We start from the raw sequence: 18,678 nt of genomic DNA on the forward strand, positions 1-18,678 counted from the left end.
TAACTTAATTACAAATTACAAATATTGATTTTTTACCCAAATTTTGCTACATTATTAAACCTTCGCAGGGTATTATAATTTCAGTTTATGAGCTTGCAAAGTAGTAAAGAAGTCGTTTTCGGTCATATAAAGTATATATATATTCTTGATCAGCATCAAAATCCAAGTCGATCTATCCCTGTCTGTCTGTCCGTCTGTCAGTCTTTATGCAAACCAGCCTCTCAGTTTTTAATGAATCTTTGTAGTAAGTCTTCTATATACTCTCTCTCTCTCTCTCTCAACGGGTAGGATCCAATAACTATATCCTATAGCTGCCATAGGAACGATCGATAAATGTAAAGAAAAATGAAAAACTGTGATTGCAAAACTATTTATTTAATATGTATCGATGAATGTAGTAAAAGTAGGCATTACTTTGTTGTTTCTTTAACATTAATGAATATAAATTAATAATTAATAATTAAATTTTTAAAAATTAATAATTAATTAATTTATGCATAATATTAAATATTAATAATTAATTAATTAATACATAATATTAAATATAAATACTAAATTAATTAATAATAAATTTCTATTAATTTTAATGTTCTAATTGCAATTTGCAATCTAATATAAATTTTGGCTGGCGGAAGTTAGTTTCGATTCATATAGTATCATAACATTGTAATAGCAGTGATTAGCCTTCTCTCGCCCTCTTTCTCTGTATGCCTCTGTAAGCCTCTGCCTCTCGCTCTCTTTCTTACTCACAATAACATTTGATATGGCTGCCTCCCTCTGTTACAGCGCTGTAGAGATGACGCTTACGCTCTACAGAGATAGCTCTTTCCCTCTCGCTCTCTTTCTCTGTTAGCTTGCCTCGGGAAGTATAAATAGAGGCACTTCGATCGCCGCGAGCTCAGTCTGTCCTAGGGGTACCTAGTGTTAACATCGGAGGTGATAGTGATTGTGATAACTCTTCAAACGCAAAAAGATGACGTGGTCAATGGAAACCATTCGGATCGCCAAGAAGAAGCACACTTCAATGAATGCACAAGGAATATAACTACAAATATAACTACACGGAAAGGAATACAGAAATTATGAAAGATGACGTGTCCTCTACTGGGGTAAGTGTTTGCTATGACAATTGTATTATATTATTATATTATATACATTAAGAGATGCTATTGGAGTGATCAGGACTAGGTCTAGATTAAGATGTGCTAGCTATGCATTTATTTTCTAATTAACTCTCTTATTACCATTAAACCCATTACTTAAGTTTAATTTAAAGTGACACAGCAAGTTTTATTAGACATATCTAAAAACGTATACCCAAAGTTAACTTAATTATAAATTAGGTATATTGAATTTTTATCCAACTTTTGCTACAATATTATAGCCTGGCAGGGTATTTTAATTTCATTCAGAAGCAAGCAAAGCAGTAAAGGAGTCATTTCCGACCTAAATCATAAATCATATATATTCTTGATCAGCGTCAACAGCTGATTCATTATAGCAAAGTCCGGTAAAAAAAATACATTTTTATACATTTTTTCAAATTTTCCGAATTTTATAAGGTAGTTACATCGTTCAAATTGTCAAAATTTGACAAAAATAAATGTATTTTTTTAAATTTTAAAACTTAGTATGCAGATTTTTACCCATATAAAAACTAGCACAAAACAGCTATCCGAATTGAAATTAATGCATTTTTGGCTTAGTTATGATATTTGAAAAACTTTGATTTAGTAAAAAAATGAGCATATAAAAATATCTATTTAGTATACGTAAAATCTATATATTTTAGGACTTCTTGTAGGTATAATAATAATAGTCAAATATATTTTGATTTACAATGAAAATCTTAATCTTAAGATTCAACAAAAAACTTAACTAGATTTTTCAAAATATGGAAAAGGGAAAAATCATAAAAATTCTCCAAAATTCATAAAATGTTAAAGTTTGTAAATATAAAATTAAAATATAAAATATATCCTAAACAAGAAAGGAAGCTAACTTCGGCACGCCGAAGTTTATATACCCTTGCAGATAGAACTTCTATGAATAGGAATCCATACAATATAAATTATATATATTGGTGTTCAAAAAACAATGAAGTAATACCTGCTTTCATTTCATTCACCTATACATATTATATTTGCAGTTTTAAATTCACAGATTTGAATTTTTGCTCCACGTCAAACGATCGTTTGTATGGCACCTATATGATACAGTCGTCCGATTTTCATAAAATTTGCCACAAAATTTAAGACTTATATACAATGGCTATACCGCAAATTTGATGAAAATCAGTTGAAAACTGAAAAAGTTATAAATTTAATTGTATAAATTTCTCGATCGTTCCTATGGGAGCTATATGATATAGTAGTCCGATTTTCATAAAATTTAATGCAAAATTGTAGAGTATAGTAAAATAGCTATATCTTAAATTTGATCCAATTCCATTGAAAACTGAAAAAGTTAAAAATTTTTTTGTAAAAAATTTCCGATCATTCCTATGGCAGCTATATGATATAGTCGTCCGATCCAGTCCGTTCCGACATATATACGAGTGAGAAGATATAAAAGGCTAACTACAAAGTTTCATTCAGATAGCTTCAAAACTGAGAGACTAGTGCGATTTTTTGGCCGATTTTTGCTAATTTTAATGATGTAATCCCTTTCCTTTTTTTTAAATTCGAAATTTCTGAAAAAAAATTTTTTGCCCGGGAGATAGCTATAAAGATTCGTTGTTAATGCTGATCAAGAATATATATGATTTATAGGGTCGGAAATGACTCCTTGACTTTCTTTTAAGCTTCCGACTGAAGGTGCAATACCATTTCTTAGTGGACATTAACTATATTTTTCCATGCAATTTTTTTCGATAAATCAATATTTTAAAAAATCATAACTAAGGTAAAACAAAATTAATTTCAATTTGGAAAGCGCTTGTATGTTCATTTTTAGCAGGTTAATAAAACTGCATACTCTATTTAAAATGTGAATTTTTGGCAGAGTTTTGCAAATTTTAATGATGTAACCCCTTTTTTTCAAAAAATGGGAAATTACTGAAAATATTTTTGTTTGCCCGGAGATAGCTAGAAAGATTGGCCTGTTGATACTGATCATGAATATATATGATTTATAGGGTCGGAAATGACTCCTTCGCTATCTTTTAAGCTTCCGACGAAAGGTGTCATACCATTTTTTGATGGACATTAACTATATTTTTACCATCAAATTTTTCCGATAAATCATAAATTAAAAATCTCATAACTCAGCCAAAAGGCATTAATTTCAATTTGGAAAGCGCTTGTATGCTAATTTTTAACAGGTTAATACATCTGCATACTCCATTTAAAATGTCTATTTTTGGCCGATATTTGCTAATTTTAATGATGTAAAAATTTAAAAAAAATGGGAAATTTCTGAAAAATTGTTGTTTTGCTTGGAGATAACTAGAAAAATTCGCTTGTTGATACTGATCAAGAATATATATGATTTTTAGGGTCGGATGACTCCTTCAATTAGTTTTTCGGCTTCTGGCTGAAATTAATATACAAATAATAATATTAATAATTAAAAATCTTGCTCGAAGAATTATCATCTTTCCACTTACTTATTTAGTATTTTTCCCAAGTGTATCTGGGACATCACAGCATCCCTGGCGCCGCTGTCGCCGCCATGCGCATGCGCCCAACTCCCCCACACCGCTTTCTATCCGAGTAACGTAGCTGTCAAAACAACGAGAAAGAGAGAGTGTAGGCGAGAGTGAGAGTTGCAAGAGAGCAAGTAATCCTGTCAACCTGGAGCCTGCACAGCCTCCGAACCCAGCAGGACTCAGTGTGCGATGAGGAGCCAGCTCAGACGGAAACAATTGTGCAGTAATTCCCCAAACAACAAAGTACCGAAGCAATTGAAAACTCAAACAAAAAACAACAACAACCAAACACTGGAGCGTGGGGAAGCGGACAGGACGCGGAAAGGACATTGCAGAAAGCCGAGTGAAAGCGCGAGTGCAGTCGTGTGAAAATTGTTGTATCGAAATGTGCATGAAAACGTGGCCCACAAAACAATTAGCAGAATAAGCTGAAAGCACCGAGCGAGCAAAACAAAAGGCGGTCCTAACAACAACTGGAAGGAGGCAGCCAGGATGTCAAGGACTTGAGGCTGCGGCGTGGACGCGTGCTGTGACTTAGACGGGACTTAGAGCGCATTTGGGCGCTTGGCCAAGTGTCGCCAAGATGCGTGCCTACTACACTACGAAGGATATGCGAAAATACGGCGACTTGAGCTATGAGTAAGTGAGCAAAGCAAAGGGGGAATCCCCCCACCTCATCTAGCATCAAAAGGATGCCAGGTGTGTGTGTGTGTGTGTGTTTGTGTGCCCCTTGTGTGTGTGTCATCACTTGTTTACTCGCAGCACCCAAGCCGAATGCCATTTCAATGCTTATCCTGGTCACCTCCTTCTCCTCCTCACACACGAATCCAATCCTATCTGCTCCCATCCTTCGCTTCCTTGCATGTTTGCCTAAGAAAAATGCAATTGAAAGTGTCAATTGGAAATTTGTTTTTGTACACAATCGAATGGATTGGATGGGAGAAAAAATTCTTTTAAATGGATTTCCCATGACCCAAGAAAAATAGAACACACTTTGCGAAATTGTTTATAAAAGGCATAGGTTTTATTAGAGTTTTATTCTCAGTTGTACTTAAAACAAAACTAGTTTAGCTTAGCTTTCCTAGATCTAACAAATATCCTTAAGGCATTTAAATTCTGTTTTTAATGAATTTATAATATAAATTATAATAATTTATAATACTAATAGTACATAAAGTTTATAAACTAGTTAGGAACTAAATATATTACCAAAAACATAACCGAAAACAATAAGTATTAAAAAAAATCCTTACAAGAAACATTTTTACTTATAAAAATCATAAAAATATTAAAATTAAATTATTAAAACTTAAGATTAGACTGTCTGCATCAATATTTTTATAACTAACATATTATTCTATTGAACTTAGTATATCTTAGTATATCTTACACTGCAATATCAAAATGTAATTTTTGTTGCCTACTTCTATGGGCACTCCTCTTCATGAATATGCATTCAGGACTTCGGAATACATTGACAGCATCACGTTCTCGTGTAATTTCTGACACAGGAATCCAGCTATGGGAAAAGGGGTGGTAGTGGTGGTTGTGGGTTGCGAGGATGCTCTAGGTGGGCAGCGGTCTAAGGACTTTCGGCTGAGTGGCCACTCAGAGCGCTTCTCTTGTTGTGGGCATTCATTATATTGTTTGTTGCCTTAATTAATAGCTGTCAGCATAAAAAACTGTTAAGCTCCTAGAGAGAATACAATGAACCTTAGAGAAGTGAGTTCTACCCAGAGAAGAAAGGTCAGCAGAAGGTGGTAGCAAATTACCAAGGCAATGAACCAAACTAAATTAAAGGATATAAATGTGATGGATGTAAAGCTAATGAATTGAGTTGATTAATCTGCATATTTACTTGAGAAAGGAATAACTAACCTTTAGGGGTCCATTATGATTATGATGTGTTACCAAAAATCCTTATCCTGAAATTCTTTTAGAGATTGTAGCATTCAACCTATTCATTTGAAATGTCAGACCATAGCAGTGTAAAGTAATTCATTCCATTCCTTTTTCTATTATGTCAAGAATTTTAGTTAAATTTATACTCTTTCTCTCTTAATTTTTTAAACAACAGAAGCAAATACCTACTGGATCCAAAGTTCATGACCAAGCGGGATCTGCAGCAATACTATCGCTACTACAACATGAAGAAGGGTCGTGGCCACTTCAAGAAAGTGGTTATTGTCATCTTTTGCCTCTGCGTGTTCTCCTACCTCTGCGTGGACTATAATCTCAGGACAAAGTTATTACGCTTCCGCGATGGCTTCGATTTTATGGCCCGCATCGAAGACCGGCGTGCAAATATGACCACCGCCTACTTTGTGGACACTCCAGGCTGCCGGATGCCCCACTTCGAGGTCATCGACGACACCATCGCTCAGTTTGTGTTCAAGCCACGCCAGTTTAGCTGTGGCAAGGCCCTGCTCCGAAGTAGCGACACAGTGCCTGGGAGATTGCACCTTGATTTGGATGCCAAGGAGCTGATGCTCCACTACAATATTACCGACCTGTCGGCCGTAAAGTGCAACTACACGGAAGTGATCCGGAAGACGGATGATAAGAATAGCTACGGTCCGGGAGGGAATTTCTCGCTGGATAAGGTGATACAGCTGTCGCCGAAAGCGGAGTTCCTATGCCTGTGGTGTTATGACGCCAATGGCAAGGGCATCTTCAAGGACTGCCACTTCTTTGCGGTGGAAAAGCCTCGGATAAAACCAGTGTCCAAGAAAAGCGCCAACCAAGCGAGCTTTAATCACACCAAAGAGATGGGCCAGGAGCGCGTTTCCGTGATGATCCTGGGCATAGATAGCATATCCCACCTCAACTTCCTGCGCCAGATGACCCGTTCGGCCAATTTCATACGGAAGAATCTCTCCCACGTTGAAATGTGGGGCTACAACAAGGTGGGCGATAACACCTATCCGAACATAGTGCCTCTGCTGACCGGGTTGGACGACCAGGAGCTGGGTCTCGCCTGCTCGCCGACCACAATGGCCTTTGACAACTGCGCCTTCATATGGAAGCGTTTTCAGCAGCTGGGCTACCGCACCGCCTTCGCCGAGGATGTGGCATCTCTTCCGACGTTAAATTTAAATGCCTTCATAAAACAACCCACGGAGTACTATATGCGACCCCTTATGCTGGAAATGGAGCGTGATCTGGCTTCCCAAGAGAAGCTCAACATGTTCCTGTGCATGGGCTGTCGTCGAACGGCGGATGTATTGCTCGACTACATACGGAAGCTGGTGCCGAAACTGAGTCAGGATCTTTCCTTCTCGTTCTTCTGGACGGTGGCCCTCACCCATGACTACTTTAATTACCCGGCTCTGCTGGACCAGGCCCTGCTGGATCAGTTGAAGCAGATGCAGGACTCCGGGCTGCTCAATCGGACGGTGGTGATGCTGATGTCCGATCACGGTTTGAGGTGGGGCTCTTTTCGGCGGACATACCAGGGTATGATGGAGGAACGCCAGCCCCTGATGATGATCCTGTATCCGCCGTGGATGAAAGATCGCTATCCAAAGGCGATAGCTAATCTAAAGCTAAACGCCCGCCGACTGACCACTCCCTTCGATGTCCACTCGACCATGTTGGACTTGATGAATCTGCGGAATTTGGAAGCAGATCAGGTGCAACGTCGAGCGGCAGAGCTGGATGATCCGGACAGCACCATGCCCAGGGGCATTAGTTTGTTCCTGCCAGTGCCGGCGGCGAGGACGTGCGAGCTGGCGGGGATTGCCTCCCACTGGTGCACCTGCCATCAGCGTCAGGAGCTGCCGACAAACGATGCTAGGGTACAGAGGGCGGCACGTTACCTTGTGCGCCTGATTAACCACCGACTGAAGGGTAACCCGCAGTGCCGTACCCTCTTCCTGAACTCTATCCTGCAGGCCTTCATCGCAGCGCCGCACTCGAAGATCGTAAAGAATATCTCCACCGACTATGCCGTGGATATCACCTTGCGCCTGCAGACGAAGCCTGGCCTGGGTGTCTTCGAGTCCACGATACGGATGTCGGGCTACAAGAGTGTCCTGACGGGAACCATCAGTCGACTGAACCTGTACGGAAGCCAAAGCTATTGCCTCAACGATAATACCCTGAAGATGTTCTGCTATTGTCACAGATAAATAGGGGGAGCACGGGGGGGACTAGGACTCTTTCACAAAAGACTTTATACTTGATACCCATGAACGTAGCCTTAGCCACCAAAATGAAATTTATTTCTATGAAATAGTCACAGTTTGTAAAAATGTTAATCCAATCTTAGCCTTTGTCGTAAGGACTTACCAATCCTTGGCTACACCTATGTAGTCAAGATTTTAGCGTAGCCGAATTTATTCATTTCCCATTAAATTAGAGGACAATAAGCCGACTTAAACTAATAAATTTAATACAGATACCCTTGGAGTTATTGTACTATGAATGTGTAAAATAAATAAGCAAGGGTCAAGGGAAACTGACGAACTTATAAGTAAAATATATCTGTATACGTTGTGGTAAATGTGTCAACTATAAGGGATTGCGATTTTTCCTATAACCTTAAGGAAAGTTAAAACAGTAACTTCATTGGATAATATTTTAATATTACAAAATTCAACACATTACGTAAATATTATAGTTTCAAACAAAAGCAAAGAAAATGTTTCAGAAACATTTTATAAAATAAATAGATTTTATATTTTTATTTTAATTAAATGCAAATGTACATTATACGGTGATTGTCAATTTTTAATAAATAAAAATTATTGTAATAAACCAAAAACAATGTTTAAAATGATCGTTTTTAGAGTACAGAAATTTTCCCTTTTTTTATAAGTTTATTTAATATTTTCGATTATTATCATATTACATATTTTTATTTGTATGCAATATTTATAATCCTCAATATATATTTTTAAAAAATTTTAATGTTGCGCGGGAAATACATCGATTTTTATCAATTTCGATAAGCGGCGTTATCGATAATCTTTCATCTCTTTGGTTTTGTTATTGTCCATCTCTCTTATCAGTTCCGTTTCCTTTTCTTTATGTTGTTGCAAAAATGAATTAAATTTGTTGATTTTATGTTATTTAAACTCATCTGTAGTGTAGAGAATGCCACCAACGGAGACACTGCGTCTCGGAGAGCGCGGGGGATCAGCAGCGGGCTCGGTTGGAGGAGCTGGAATTGCAGGCGGCACTGAGCAAACATACATCATCAGGCAGAGCAACAAATGCTATGAGCACCGTGACTCCCAGGCCACGGCCATGTCCGTGGACTACTCGGGACAGTGGGTGCTACTCGCGGGTCGTGGCTATCTGGCCCTGCAGCGCCTGGGCCAGGACGATGGCTCACTCAGACGCCACGAGAGGCAGTCGAAGTACGAGGTGTCCGTGGCGGAGTTTGCCATATGTCCCAGTCGCAAAGAGTACTGCGCAATAGCGGTGAGGATCTAAAGCATAGACGAAACTTTATTAAATATAATTTACTTTCATTTTCTTGTTTAATCCAGACCAGTCAAAATATCGACATCGTTCGCTGGGGCACGGCGGAGCCCATCTATGAGAACTCGCTGCGGGGACATACTCGTACCGTGACCGACATTGACTGGCATGGCAAGGATCCCAACCTGCTGGTCAGTTGCTCTATTGACACCTTCTCGCACATCTGGGATTTGAGGGAGCCCAGGAAGCCAGCCTTGTCCCTAAATGCAGTTTGCATGTGTAACTATCAGTGGAGTTTTATAAGGAATTCATCTTAATCTGTTTCTTATTAGCTGGAGCCACCCAAGTGGGCTTTAATCGAGTTTCGGGTAACCTTCTGGCTGCAGCCCACGACGGAGACCTACGGATCTGGGATATACGCAAGGGCAGCTGCCCCACGCACTACATTACGGCTCACTTGAACCGAGTGCACGGCATCAACTGGAGCCACAAGCGGGAGACTTGCTTGGCCACGGCCAGTCAGGATGGCACGGTCAAGTACTTTGATGTGTGCAATCCCCGCAGGGCCGAGAAGATTATCACTACCATGTCGCCTGTGTGGAGAGCCCGATACACGGTAATACAAGACCTTCAGAGCTGAGTTGACAAATATTTGCAGTTGAGTTGACAACATTTTCAGCCCATTGGCAATGGCCTGGTCAGCATTGTGGTGCCTCATTTGGGTCGCGGCGAAAACAGTCTGCTTCTTTGGAGCAACAGTAAGCAGACGGATCCCATTTGCTCATTTGTGGGCCACACTGATGTCATTCTGGACTTTGCCTGGCGTCCCAATCGCGAGAGTTCCACGGAGATAGTGAGTTTTGAAGCTCTATATCAATTTCCTTTTAATCCAAATCCTAATTTCCCTCAGGAACTGGTCACATGGTCCAGGGATCGCACCCTGAGAGTGTGGAAGATCGACGACAATATGCTGAAACTATGTGAACCCGCGGCGGAGGAAGAGGAGCCCCGCTTCGAGCCAGACCTCAGCGAGCTGAGAGTTCCTACGCCTCCAGAATTCCTGCATCCACGCTCCCTAATGGTTGCCGGCTCGTTGCCCATTTCCACGGGTGACGGATCATGTAACACGCTGCCCATGGCCCGCTCGCCCAGCTTTGGCGGTTACTGTCGCCGGGAGGAGACGCACATAGCCAGATCCTTGACGGATCAGCCCACGTGTTCGCTGCACCACGAATTCTCGCTGCTGAACACGAATATGCCGCATGTGGAGGTGGATATGCTAGATGCCATTAAGCGGTACGCCTGTTTCAGGATCTGCGCGGGCGGGCACACGGTGATCCTGCAGGTGAACTTTGCCACATCGTACCCGAGTCCCAGTGCACCCCCAGAGTTCCAGCTGTGCCAGGGCACCACTTTGTCCAGCGATGTGAGTGGCATTCTGCTCAAGGTGCTTCGGTGCAATGCCCTGCAACGCGTGAAGAAATCGCGCACGTGTCTGGAGCAATGCCTGCGCGCTCTGGTTGCGGCCATGAAGAAAAAGGTAGCTGCTGTGGGCGGAGGAGGCGGAGCAGATCGCAGTCAACTCCTGCTGCAGTCACCCCGACTTGAGGGCGCTCTGTCCAGTGCCCTTCACGATGCCTGCATTCCATACCCGCGGACATCGGGAGTCCACTTCAATGCCATCGGCATGCTGACTACGTTCGCCCAGCCGGTGAACAACAAGCGTTTGACCCTAAGACAACACTCGGCCCTGACACCGAGGACGCTGTCAGCAATTAATGGAAGTGGACTCCTGGGCAACGTTATGGCCACTGCGCAGCGGGATGCGAATGCTTCGTTTTACCTGCAGGAGAGAATGATTTCGGGGAAACCTGGCAAGCAGCGCGCCATCCGTCAGATGAACGGCAGTCCTGTGGTCCATGTCTACGATGCGAGTAGCCTGCTCCACATCAGTCGCAACATGGCCAGGGAATTCTCGTTGGACAAGCTCAACATAGCAGAGACATGTCGCAGAAATGGCGAGATATGTCGCCAGCATGGACGCTTGGACCTGGTCCCAGTGTGGCTCCTGGCGGAACTGATAGCCACACCCCAAGTCTCCCACGAGACCCTCAACGAGCTGCTGTTCTATAAAGATCCCTTTAAAAAATCCCTGCTGGAGTCACTGATTATGCACTACGCCAGCTCTGGGGACATTCAGACAGCCGTGCTGCTAGCCTGCTTGTTTGACAAGTGTCCTACGGGTGGAGGAGCTCTAATGGACATAGCCAGCCGCCTGCCGCCGCAGCTGAACTGCCAGATTTCACCGTATCACACTGTTCTGCCGTTGGATGTGAAGTCATCTTCATCCTCGCCCAACACCTGGCAACAACTAAAGCAGCTACGCAGTAATTCCTGGTCAGACTCCTTGGATCTGGAGGTGAAGCAACTGCAATCCGATGGCTATTCCCCGTGCTCCCTGATCAGGCGCGCCAAGGTGCCGCTTTTCGACCAATTCAAGCGCGCCTACGCCGAGATTCTCTTCGGTTGGCAGTTGCTATCGAAACGTGCCCTTATCCTTAAGCATACACAGAACACGCCGCCACCGGTTCAGGGAGTGGAGTTTGTCACAGAGTGCGGGACGTGCGCCAAACCCAAGCGGACGCCCAAGTGCGAGCCCTGCAAGCGACCGGTCCTCTTCTGTGTGCTCTGCCGTCTGCCTGTGCGAGGGGCCGCCAACGCCTGCCTGGCTTGTGGCCATGGTGGTCATATGGATCACATGATGCAGTGGTTTGAGGTAAGTTCTATTCAAAACATAAAGAATTTAACTAAGCATTTTCCTACATTCAGAAACACACTGTGTGCGCCACCTGTGGATGCAAGTGCCTGGAGCGGACATCGGAGCTGCTGTCCTTGCTCAACTGACCAGTTTTCTCATTGTTGTTCGGTCCATGCTGCTTTCATTTATCAACTGGGATATCCAACTACATGAATAGGTGTTGTTTAGTCTCTAAAGATACGTTTTTTGTACGATTTGCATAAGATTCGGAAATATATATGGAAATTCATCTGCTAAGGATCAAGAACTAGGAGCTTGTTGTTTTGATTATATTACACAAATATCACGCTCAATATTATTTCAAAATTTGATACATCAAATAATTTATCATAAAAATGGTGGTATTATAAATCCTTTTGTAATCATAATTTTAGTCTGAAGCTTTTTACGCTGTGAAGAAATAATTTCCGACCCTATAAATCATATATATTCTTGATCAGGATCAACAGCAGAATCGATCTAGCCATGTCCGGTAAAAAAAAATTTTATAAGGGGTTACATCATTAAAATTGTCAAATTTTGACAAAAAATTTAATTTCTTTAAAATTTAAATTAAGTATGCAGATTTGTTAACCTATAAAAATCAAGCTCAGAATTGCTTTCCGAATTGAAATTATTGCTTTAATGGCTTAGATATGAGTTTTTTAAACTTTGAATTTTCGAAAAAAATTATCATATAAAAATATCGATTTGAAGAATGCGCATGAATAAAGCTTAGTTTTGATTTCCGATTCAATACTATAATTCGATTGCGAACTGCCAGGGTTATAACCTTCGGCCTTCCTAAGCTAGTTTCCTTTCCTTTCGTTTTATATCGATATTAAAAGTTTATTTTGTTGATATTTAACATTTATATAGATTTTATCTAAGCCGCCAATAAAATTTTTAAAAATTAAGCCACATTTATCTCAATACTTTTTTGATTTAATAATATTAGACTTTAATTGCGAATCAAAATATATCCGGCTTTTTTGTAATACAAATAATAAGTCGCTTTCAATCGATGTTTCTTCACCTCTAGCACCAACCTTTCCGTCAAATATGTGAAAATGTGAAAACTAAATTTCTAGACTCCTTTCAAGTACATACATAAATTTATTTTTTAGTTTAATTTTCCTTAATTCGTTTACAGCTTAACATTTACGATTTACTTGTAGTTCTCTGCATTTGCAATCATCAAATTTGTGTGTTTTGTGTTCAGTTAAATCGAAAGTTATGTGTGTTGGAAATAATTTTGTAAATTAATTTCTACAGCTCCATCTTCTTTAGTGTTTATATCTTCTTTTTTTAGTAAGCGTCATAATCATAAAATGAAAATAATAAAGGAACGCAAATTAAAAGGCAACTAACCTGACCTGCTTGCAGATCGGCCCAAAAAAGTTAAATAATTGTAAAAATATTGCAATTAAAGAAGAAAATCGTTCTAAGGTTAATACATTTCGAATATCGCGACATAAACATAAGTCAAAAAGATATAAAGGCTTACAAAAACACGCACAAAACAAATAAACAACAAAAGTGTAAGAGAAGATTGAATTTCTGTACTGTTTTGAGGGCGAGATCTTGCAAGCCGGCGTGTGTGGTGTCAGATGAACGAAAACTGTTAGAACCAACCGCTGGCCAGGTTGTAGTTCTCTTGATATCATTTCAGTTGGTCGCGGTACGTTATGATGGCCTTCATCAGCAGCCGGACGTTGCTGAACTGCGAGCTCTTGGGACAGTTCTTGATAAACTGCTGGCAGTTGCGGTACAGCTCGGAAAGCACTTTGGGTGCATGTTCGCGGGTAATTGGATCCGCCATGTTTATGGCCAGCAGCGCCTCATTGAGGTATCTGGAAGGAGTAATCTTTATAAAAACGAATTTAAACCCTATTTGATGCACTTACCTCTGCTTAAGCTCGTTGTGGTTGCTCATATCGGCGGATATCTGCTGGATGAGGGACAACAAAACCTTTTGCTCCAACCTGCAGCCTTCGGGAGCAAAGGCCTGGTTGCTGTCCGTGTGCCGGAGCGTGAACTCAACCAGACTAAGGTCGTTGGCCAGCAGGGCTTGGTGGAACGCCTTGTTGATCTGGCCTGACATCAGCAGCTGCTTGATGCTATCCCTGAGGTCATAGGTGGGTGCCGGCGTGGCTGCCTGTGAACGCATGGCCATATTCTGTGTTTCCATGTGCTTGCGCAGCTCCGCACGAATCGTTTCCTGCACTTGGCGTGCCAGCAGAATCTCCAGGCTCTTCACCTCACGCTGTGTCTCCAACATGGCGTCCGTGAGCTCGGTGCGGTGCTTGTGCAGGCTACTTTCGACCAGCTGCTTGAGCATGGTGAGCTTGTTGTTCAGCTCCTCCGAATTAGCGCCCATCGCTTGCGGCTGAGGCATGTGCTGCAGGTAGGTATTAAATTGAACCATGACTGAAAGAATATAATAGGAAATATTATTTTAATAAATGTAGCTATTATATATTATAGATAATACATTAATGGATTTAATTACTTACAGTCCTTAATGCCTACGCTGAAGGCGTCATGAAGCTGCTTAAACATATTCTGTGAAGACTTCTCATAGGCTGGAATCAGGGTGCTGCTCATGGATTCAATAAACGCGGTCTGGAGGCTTGCTTGGACACCAACCAAGACCGACTTGCCAAAGGCATCAAGGAATTGCTGCAAAATCTTATTTTGTAAATTCTGTGGGTATTTAGTTTTGCAATCTGTTCTCACCTTGCTCTTGCAAACTTGACCAATATTCTCCTTCACCGTTTTGTCGAACACATTTAATTTCTGCATTATCTCCACCTGCATATGGGCCTGTAGCTGATCCATTTTGGCATTGACACGCGGCAACAGCTGTCGCTGCAGTTCCATGTTAAGAACATTGCCAATGATGTCCGTGAAATGGTTCATCACATACTGATTCAACACCTGTACCACTAAGTCCCGAAGTTCCCGATTCTGGCTTTCACTGAGGAAGGAAATTACATTTGATTTATACATTCCAAAATTAGGAATTCGATTTCGACTCACCGCGCCGCAAGAAATTCGGCCAACTTCTTTTTGTGTTCGTTTTCGTAGCGCTTCAGATACTGCTCCATAAGCTTGGACAGTTGCATTTCGATTTTATAGGCCAGCTGGTTAACATTCTTGGGGTCCAGGGACGCATCTGGCTTGCTACCAGCGGCTGGAGCCATCGTTGCCACCTGCTGCTGTTTTTGTAACTTGGTTACTTCGTGCTCCAATTTGTTCAGTTGCTTAGACTGGGCCTTGACGAGATCTGCATGGGATTTTAAAAGGGTTTTAAAGAAGAAATCGCAAACGATATAAGTACGATAAATGGGGTATAAACTTCTGGAAACTTACCCAACAGCAGCTCTATCTTGGCGTTCATTTCTCCATTGTTATTCGAGCTATCGCCTACTCCGACAGCATTTGTAGTGTTGTTGCTGCTGCTGTTGCTCGTGTTCAATGTGGATGTTGTATTGTTGTTGCTATTGCTGCCCACACTGGTGTTGTTGTTATTACTTCCTCCGCTCAGCGTTGGCGGCACATTGCCATTGTTGGTATTTTGAACCGCCTGGGACATGATCTGGGCGGCATTCTGGAGCTCAGCAGAATTTGTAAGAGATTGCAGCTTGACAATGGGCCAGGATCCAGGCTCGGGTCCCTCCAAAAGTGGTGATGAATTGGCTAGCTCTTCCTCCTCGTCGTCTTCATCGTCGTCGTCATCGACTAGATTCTCCAGCTCCGCTTCGTAAGCATCTGCATCCTCCTGGGTGGCCATAATCTCCTGAACTTCGCGGCTTGGACTGGAACCGCCGCTGGCCAGGTTGTCAGCCACATTGCGTTCCGGATTGCGATCAATGGCCACGAACTTCTTCCGGGCATCCAGCTTCTCCTTGAGCTTCTGCTGCTCTCGATCCTCGATCAGAGTGTTGTTCATCAGGTTGAGTAAATTAGCATTGGAGTTGTCGGCTCCGGTCTTCGCCGTAACAGTGGCTAGCATTCGCAGCGTATTGAGAACAGCAGAATCAATCGACATAGACGCCCCGCCGCCACCGCCGACTGACGAGCTATCTGTGCCCGTGGTGGTTGTGGTGCTGGTGGCCACCACCACTGCCGTTGATGTCGAAGTACCGCTCGCACTAAAGGCATCTGGGGTCATAAGATTCACCTGCGGGTAGGTGCTGCCGAATTTCGGAGATTCTGACTTAATGGCATCCTTGCTGACGTCCTGCAAGATAGCCGACGGCGCAGCTGCCGCTGCCGCCGCCACAGCCACAATGGCGGAAGAGCTGCCCGTCGAGGACCGTTTGGCGGATTTGGCAAACAAAGCCTCTAGCTGGACAGCGCCGGCCGATGCGCTGTTGGGGGATTCCGGTTCCTGTTTGATACGCAAGTTGCTCTCTGGGCTTTGCGACCGCTTGCTGCTGTTCAGGCTGCGGCGCTCCGACTTCTCGGTCACAGACACGCAGGGCTGGTAAATAATCTGGCACTCCTGGAGGCTCTTGGCCTGCACGACGAACATATGCAGCACCAAGGCACTGGTTTGGTTGCTGTCGTCATCAAAGTCATCGGACTCCTCAAAGGGATAGTAGCTCTCTATGGAGCTCTTTAGCTGACGAACCGTGGCGTTCACAATCGAGAACGAGAGAATGCCGGAGCTGAGCTTGAATTCTGCAATATTCTGAATGCGTATGCCAGTCTCTTCACCATCGCTATCGCTGGCTCCAGCTTCGGATCCAACGTTGCTAATTTGCATTACATAGACGGCCAGCGAGTCCAAGCTGGACAGCACCAAATAGTTGGCACTACGATCGATTCCAGCAATGAAGTTTGCCGGTTGCGGCGGTACGGTGGCCTGAACGTTGATTGTCTGCAGACACTCCCACAGGGAACAGTTCCACAGTTTTATCTCGGCATTGGCATCGCTGGTGGTTATCACGTGCTGCCAATAAGAACTATCGAAAAAACGTTAATGCTAGTTCTATAATTATTAGATTACACTTACTCCTCCACCGGCTTGTTGATATTGTCCAGGAAAAATAACGAGCAGACCTTCTTGCCATCATGCGGCTTCCACTCATGCAGGCAGCGATGGTTGCGTACATCAAACAAATAGATTTGATAGAATCGAACCAAGCCATCGGCGCAGGCGGCGGCCACTGTTGTGCCATCGGGCGACAGAGCAGCGCAGGTGATCAGTGATTCCTCTTCTATTTTCAGATAGCCTGTTTCCAGAGCAGCCGGCTGAATCTTGCCGCGCTATACGGGAAGAAAAATTACATTGTTTTTTGTGGATTTTATGATGGCAAGCAGAAACTCACCCCGTGTTCAGAGACAATCATCTTGACGTGGAAGCACTGAAACTGTGAGCTGCGCGACCAAATGAGAAGCTGATTCTCATCATCTTCCTCGCTGACCGGCGAGACAGTGGAGCTGCCAGTGGAGACATAGGGACACCAGGAGACCATATCGTACTCCGGCACATAGTTGGCGATGGGATCCTCCACCTTCAGCACGAGATTGCACACCAGGTTGCCTTCGATTAGATCGACTTTGTAGACAAAGAGTGAGCTGACATCGATCACGGCCAGAATGCGCTCGCAGTCCGTGTGGGCGAACTGCAGGTCCAACACCTCGCCGCTCATCCCCTTGATCAGGGCGCGCATGCTGGTGCTGATGTTGCAAACGCGCACCATTCCCTCCATCCCAGTAGCTTTGTTATTGACTGCAAACGCCAGGGAAATCATTTAGGGTAAACAGTTTTTGACATATGCTACAATATAACTAACTAATATTCATAAAAACAAACTCACCATTAATGGCATATGCCAGATGCTTGCCATCGCGATGGACAGCCACCAGGTGGCCGGGGTAGTAGTACTTGCGCTCCCACTTGTAGTCGACAACGTTCTTTAGCTTGACCTTCGAAGAGCCACGGTTGTGAACACCTCCGGAGGCCAGAACCCTGGTATGGTTAGTCTTGATGACCCGACAGCATTGTTTCTCGTGCGGCAGGAAGTTTCTGTTCCAATATAAAAGCGTGACTTTATGATACATGTACTACTATTAAAGCGGGACCCCAAAACTTACATTATTTCCACTTCCTTGGGCTCCGTCAATTTGCCATTGGCAGCTATAGGCATCTTGCTGCCCAGGCCTGTGTCCTGGTCGGTGGTGCTGCTGTTCATCCTGGGTGCTGCTGCTGCCTCAATTGCCGGTGCACGAATATGGACTACTGCTGGTTGTGGTTTCTCTGCTCTGCCACACCTTGGCGACGGGGGCTCAGACGGCGACGGGAATGCCGGGGGCAACGGCGTCTTACGAAAAATTGGCAAGTGTGCGAGCGCAAAGAGCGCGATTAACATTGACACATCGGCTGACTGCAGGCACGGGTGTACACATTAATTTCATCAGTTAATGCCCAGCAACGAGCGACGACTCTCACACTAACCTGCCCTATCAATATGCACAGTTGCAGCAGCAGTTTCTGGATCGCCGAATTCGTCCAGCCGGGTTGTCCTGGATACTGCGCGCTTGTCTCGTGGCTCTGCCTGCAGCAATTACTGTAATAGCATGCCAAACTGAACCATCCGGGTAGCTTTTCCCGTAAACTTACTGATTTTTGCAAAATTTTTTGCCCAATGCCGCAAAGCCCTAGAGATGTGTAGCGGCGTGTGCAAGTGTCATCGATAACGGCGGGCGTCTGTTATCGGTTCGTCGACCAGGGCTCCAGGCTCTCTGCGCTTTTTCGAAATCGAAAAACATCCGTTGCTCTTGCCGCACTTTC

The 18,678-nt window shown here is 43.3% G+C and overlaps 3 protein-coding genes across 6 annotated transcripts; 2 read left to right on the plus strand and 1 right to left on the minus strand.

Moving 5' to 3' along the window:
* Positions 1–3,615: 3,615 nt before the first annotated feature.
* On the plus strand, positions 3,616–8,414 carry LOC110183160 (uncharacterized). 2 transcript variants are annotated; one of them, XM_020951351.2, is made up of 2 exons: positions 3,616–4,288; positions 5,727–8,414. In XM_020951351.2, exons 1-2 carry the CDS (start codon positions 4,233–4,235, stop codon positions 7,777–7,779), a joined length of 2,109 nt encoding a protein of 702 aa, XP_020807010.2. In that variant the 5' UTR covers positions 3,616–4,232; the 3' UTR covers positions 7,780–8,414. The 2 variants fall into 2 exon arrangements, with proteins under 2 accessions (XP_020807010.2, XP_086687186.1); XM_086831060.1 differs by lacking the exon at positions 3,616–4,288 and adding an exon at positions 5,250–5,637.
* A 176-nt stretch (positions 8,415–8,590) lies between these two features.
* Wdr59 (WD repeat domain 59) lies at positions 8,591–12,200 on the plus strand. Its single transcript, XM_020951370.2, has 6 exons — positions 8,591–9,076; positions 9,145–9,355; positions 9,409–9,692; positions 9,756–9,929; positions 9,987–11,852; positions 11,906–12,200. Exons 1-6 carry the CDS (start codon positions 8,747–8,749, stop codon positions 11,978–11,980), a joined length of 2,940 nt encoding a protein of 979 aa, XP_020807029.1. The 5' UTR covers positions 8,591–8,746; the 3' UTR covers positions 11,981–12,200.
* Positions 12,201–12,983: 783 nt separating this feature from the next.
* Ge-1 (Enhancer of mRNA-decapping protein 4 homolog Ge-1) lies at positions 12,984–18,632 on the minus strand. 3 transcript variants are annotated; one of them, XM_086831062.1, is made up of 12 exons: positions 18,508–18,632; positions 18,343–18,454; positions 17,982–18,271; positions 17,705–17,913; positions 17,213–17,616; positions 16,897–17,150; positions 15,249–16,846; positions 14,916–15,162; positions 14,613–14,853; positions 14,390–14,555; positions 13,781–14,303; positions 12,984–13,726 (listed from the first exon to the last, which is right to left on the minus strand). In XM_086831062.1, exons 3-12 carry the CDS (start codon positions 18,254–18,256, stop codon positions 13,537–13,539), a joined length of 4,107 nt encoding a protein of 1,368 aa, XP_086687188.1. In that variant the 5' UTR covers positions 18,257–18,271; positions 18,343–18,454; positions 18,508–18,632; the 3' UTR covers positions 12,984–13,536. The 3 variants fall into 3 exon arrangements, with proteins under 3 accessions (XP_086687188.1, XP_086687189.1, XP_086687187.1); XM_086831063.1 differs by having other exon boundaries at positions 18,343–18,442; positions 18,508–18,626; XM_086831061.1 differs by lacking the exon at positions 18,508–18,632 and having other exon boundaries at positions 18,343–18,478.
* Positions 18,633–18,678: the final 46 nt, after the last annotated feature.

Source organism: Drosophila serrata, unplaced genomic scaffold, assembly GCF_035046125.1.
Source record: "Drosophila serrata isolate PLE 108 unplaced genomic scaffold, ASM3504612v1 contig_240, whole genome shotgun sequence".
Classification (NCBI taxonomy): Eukaryota; Metazoa; Arthropoda; class Insecta; order Diptera; family Drosophilidae; genus Drosophila; species Drosophila serrata.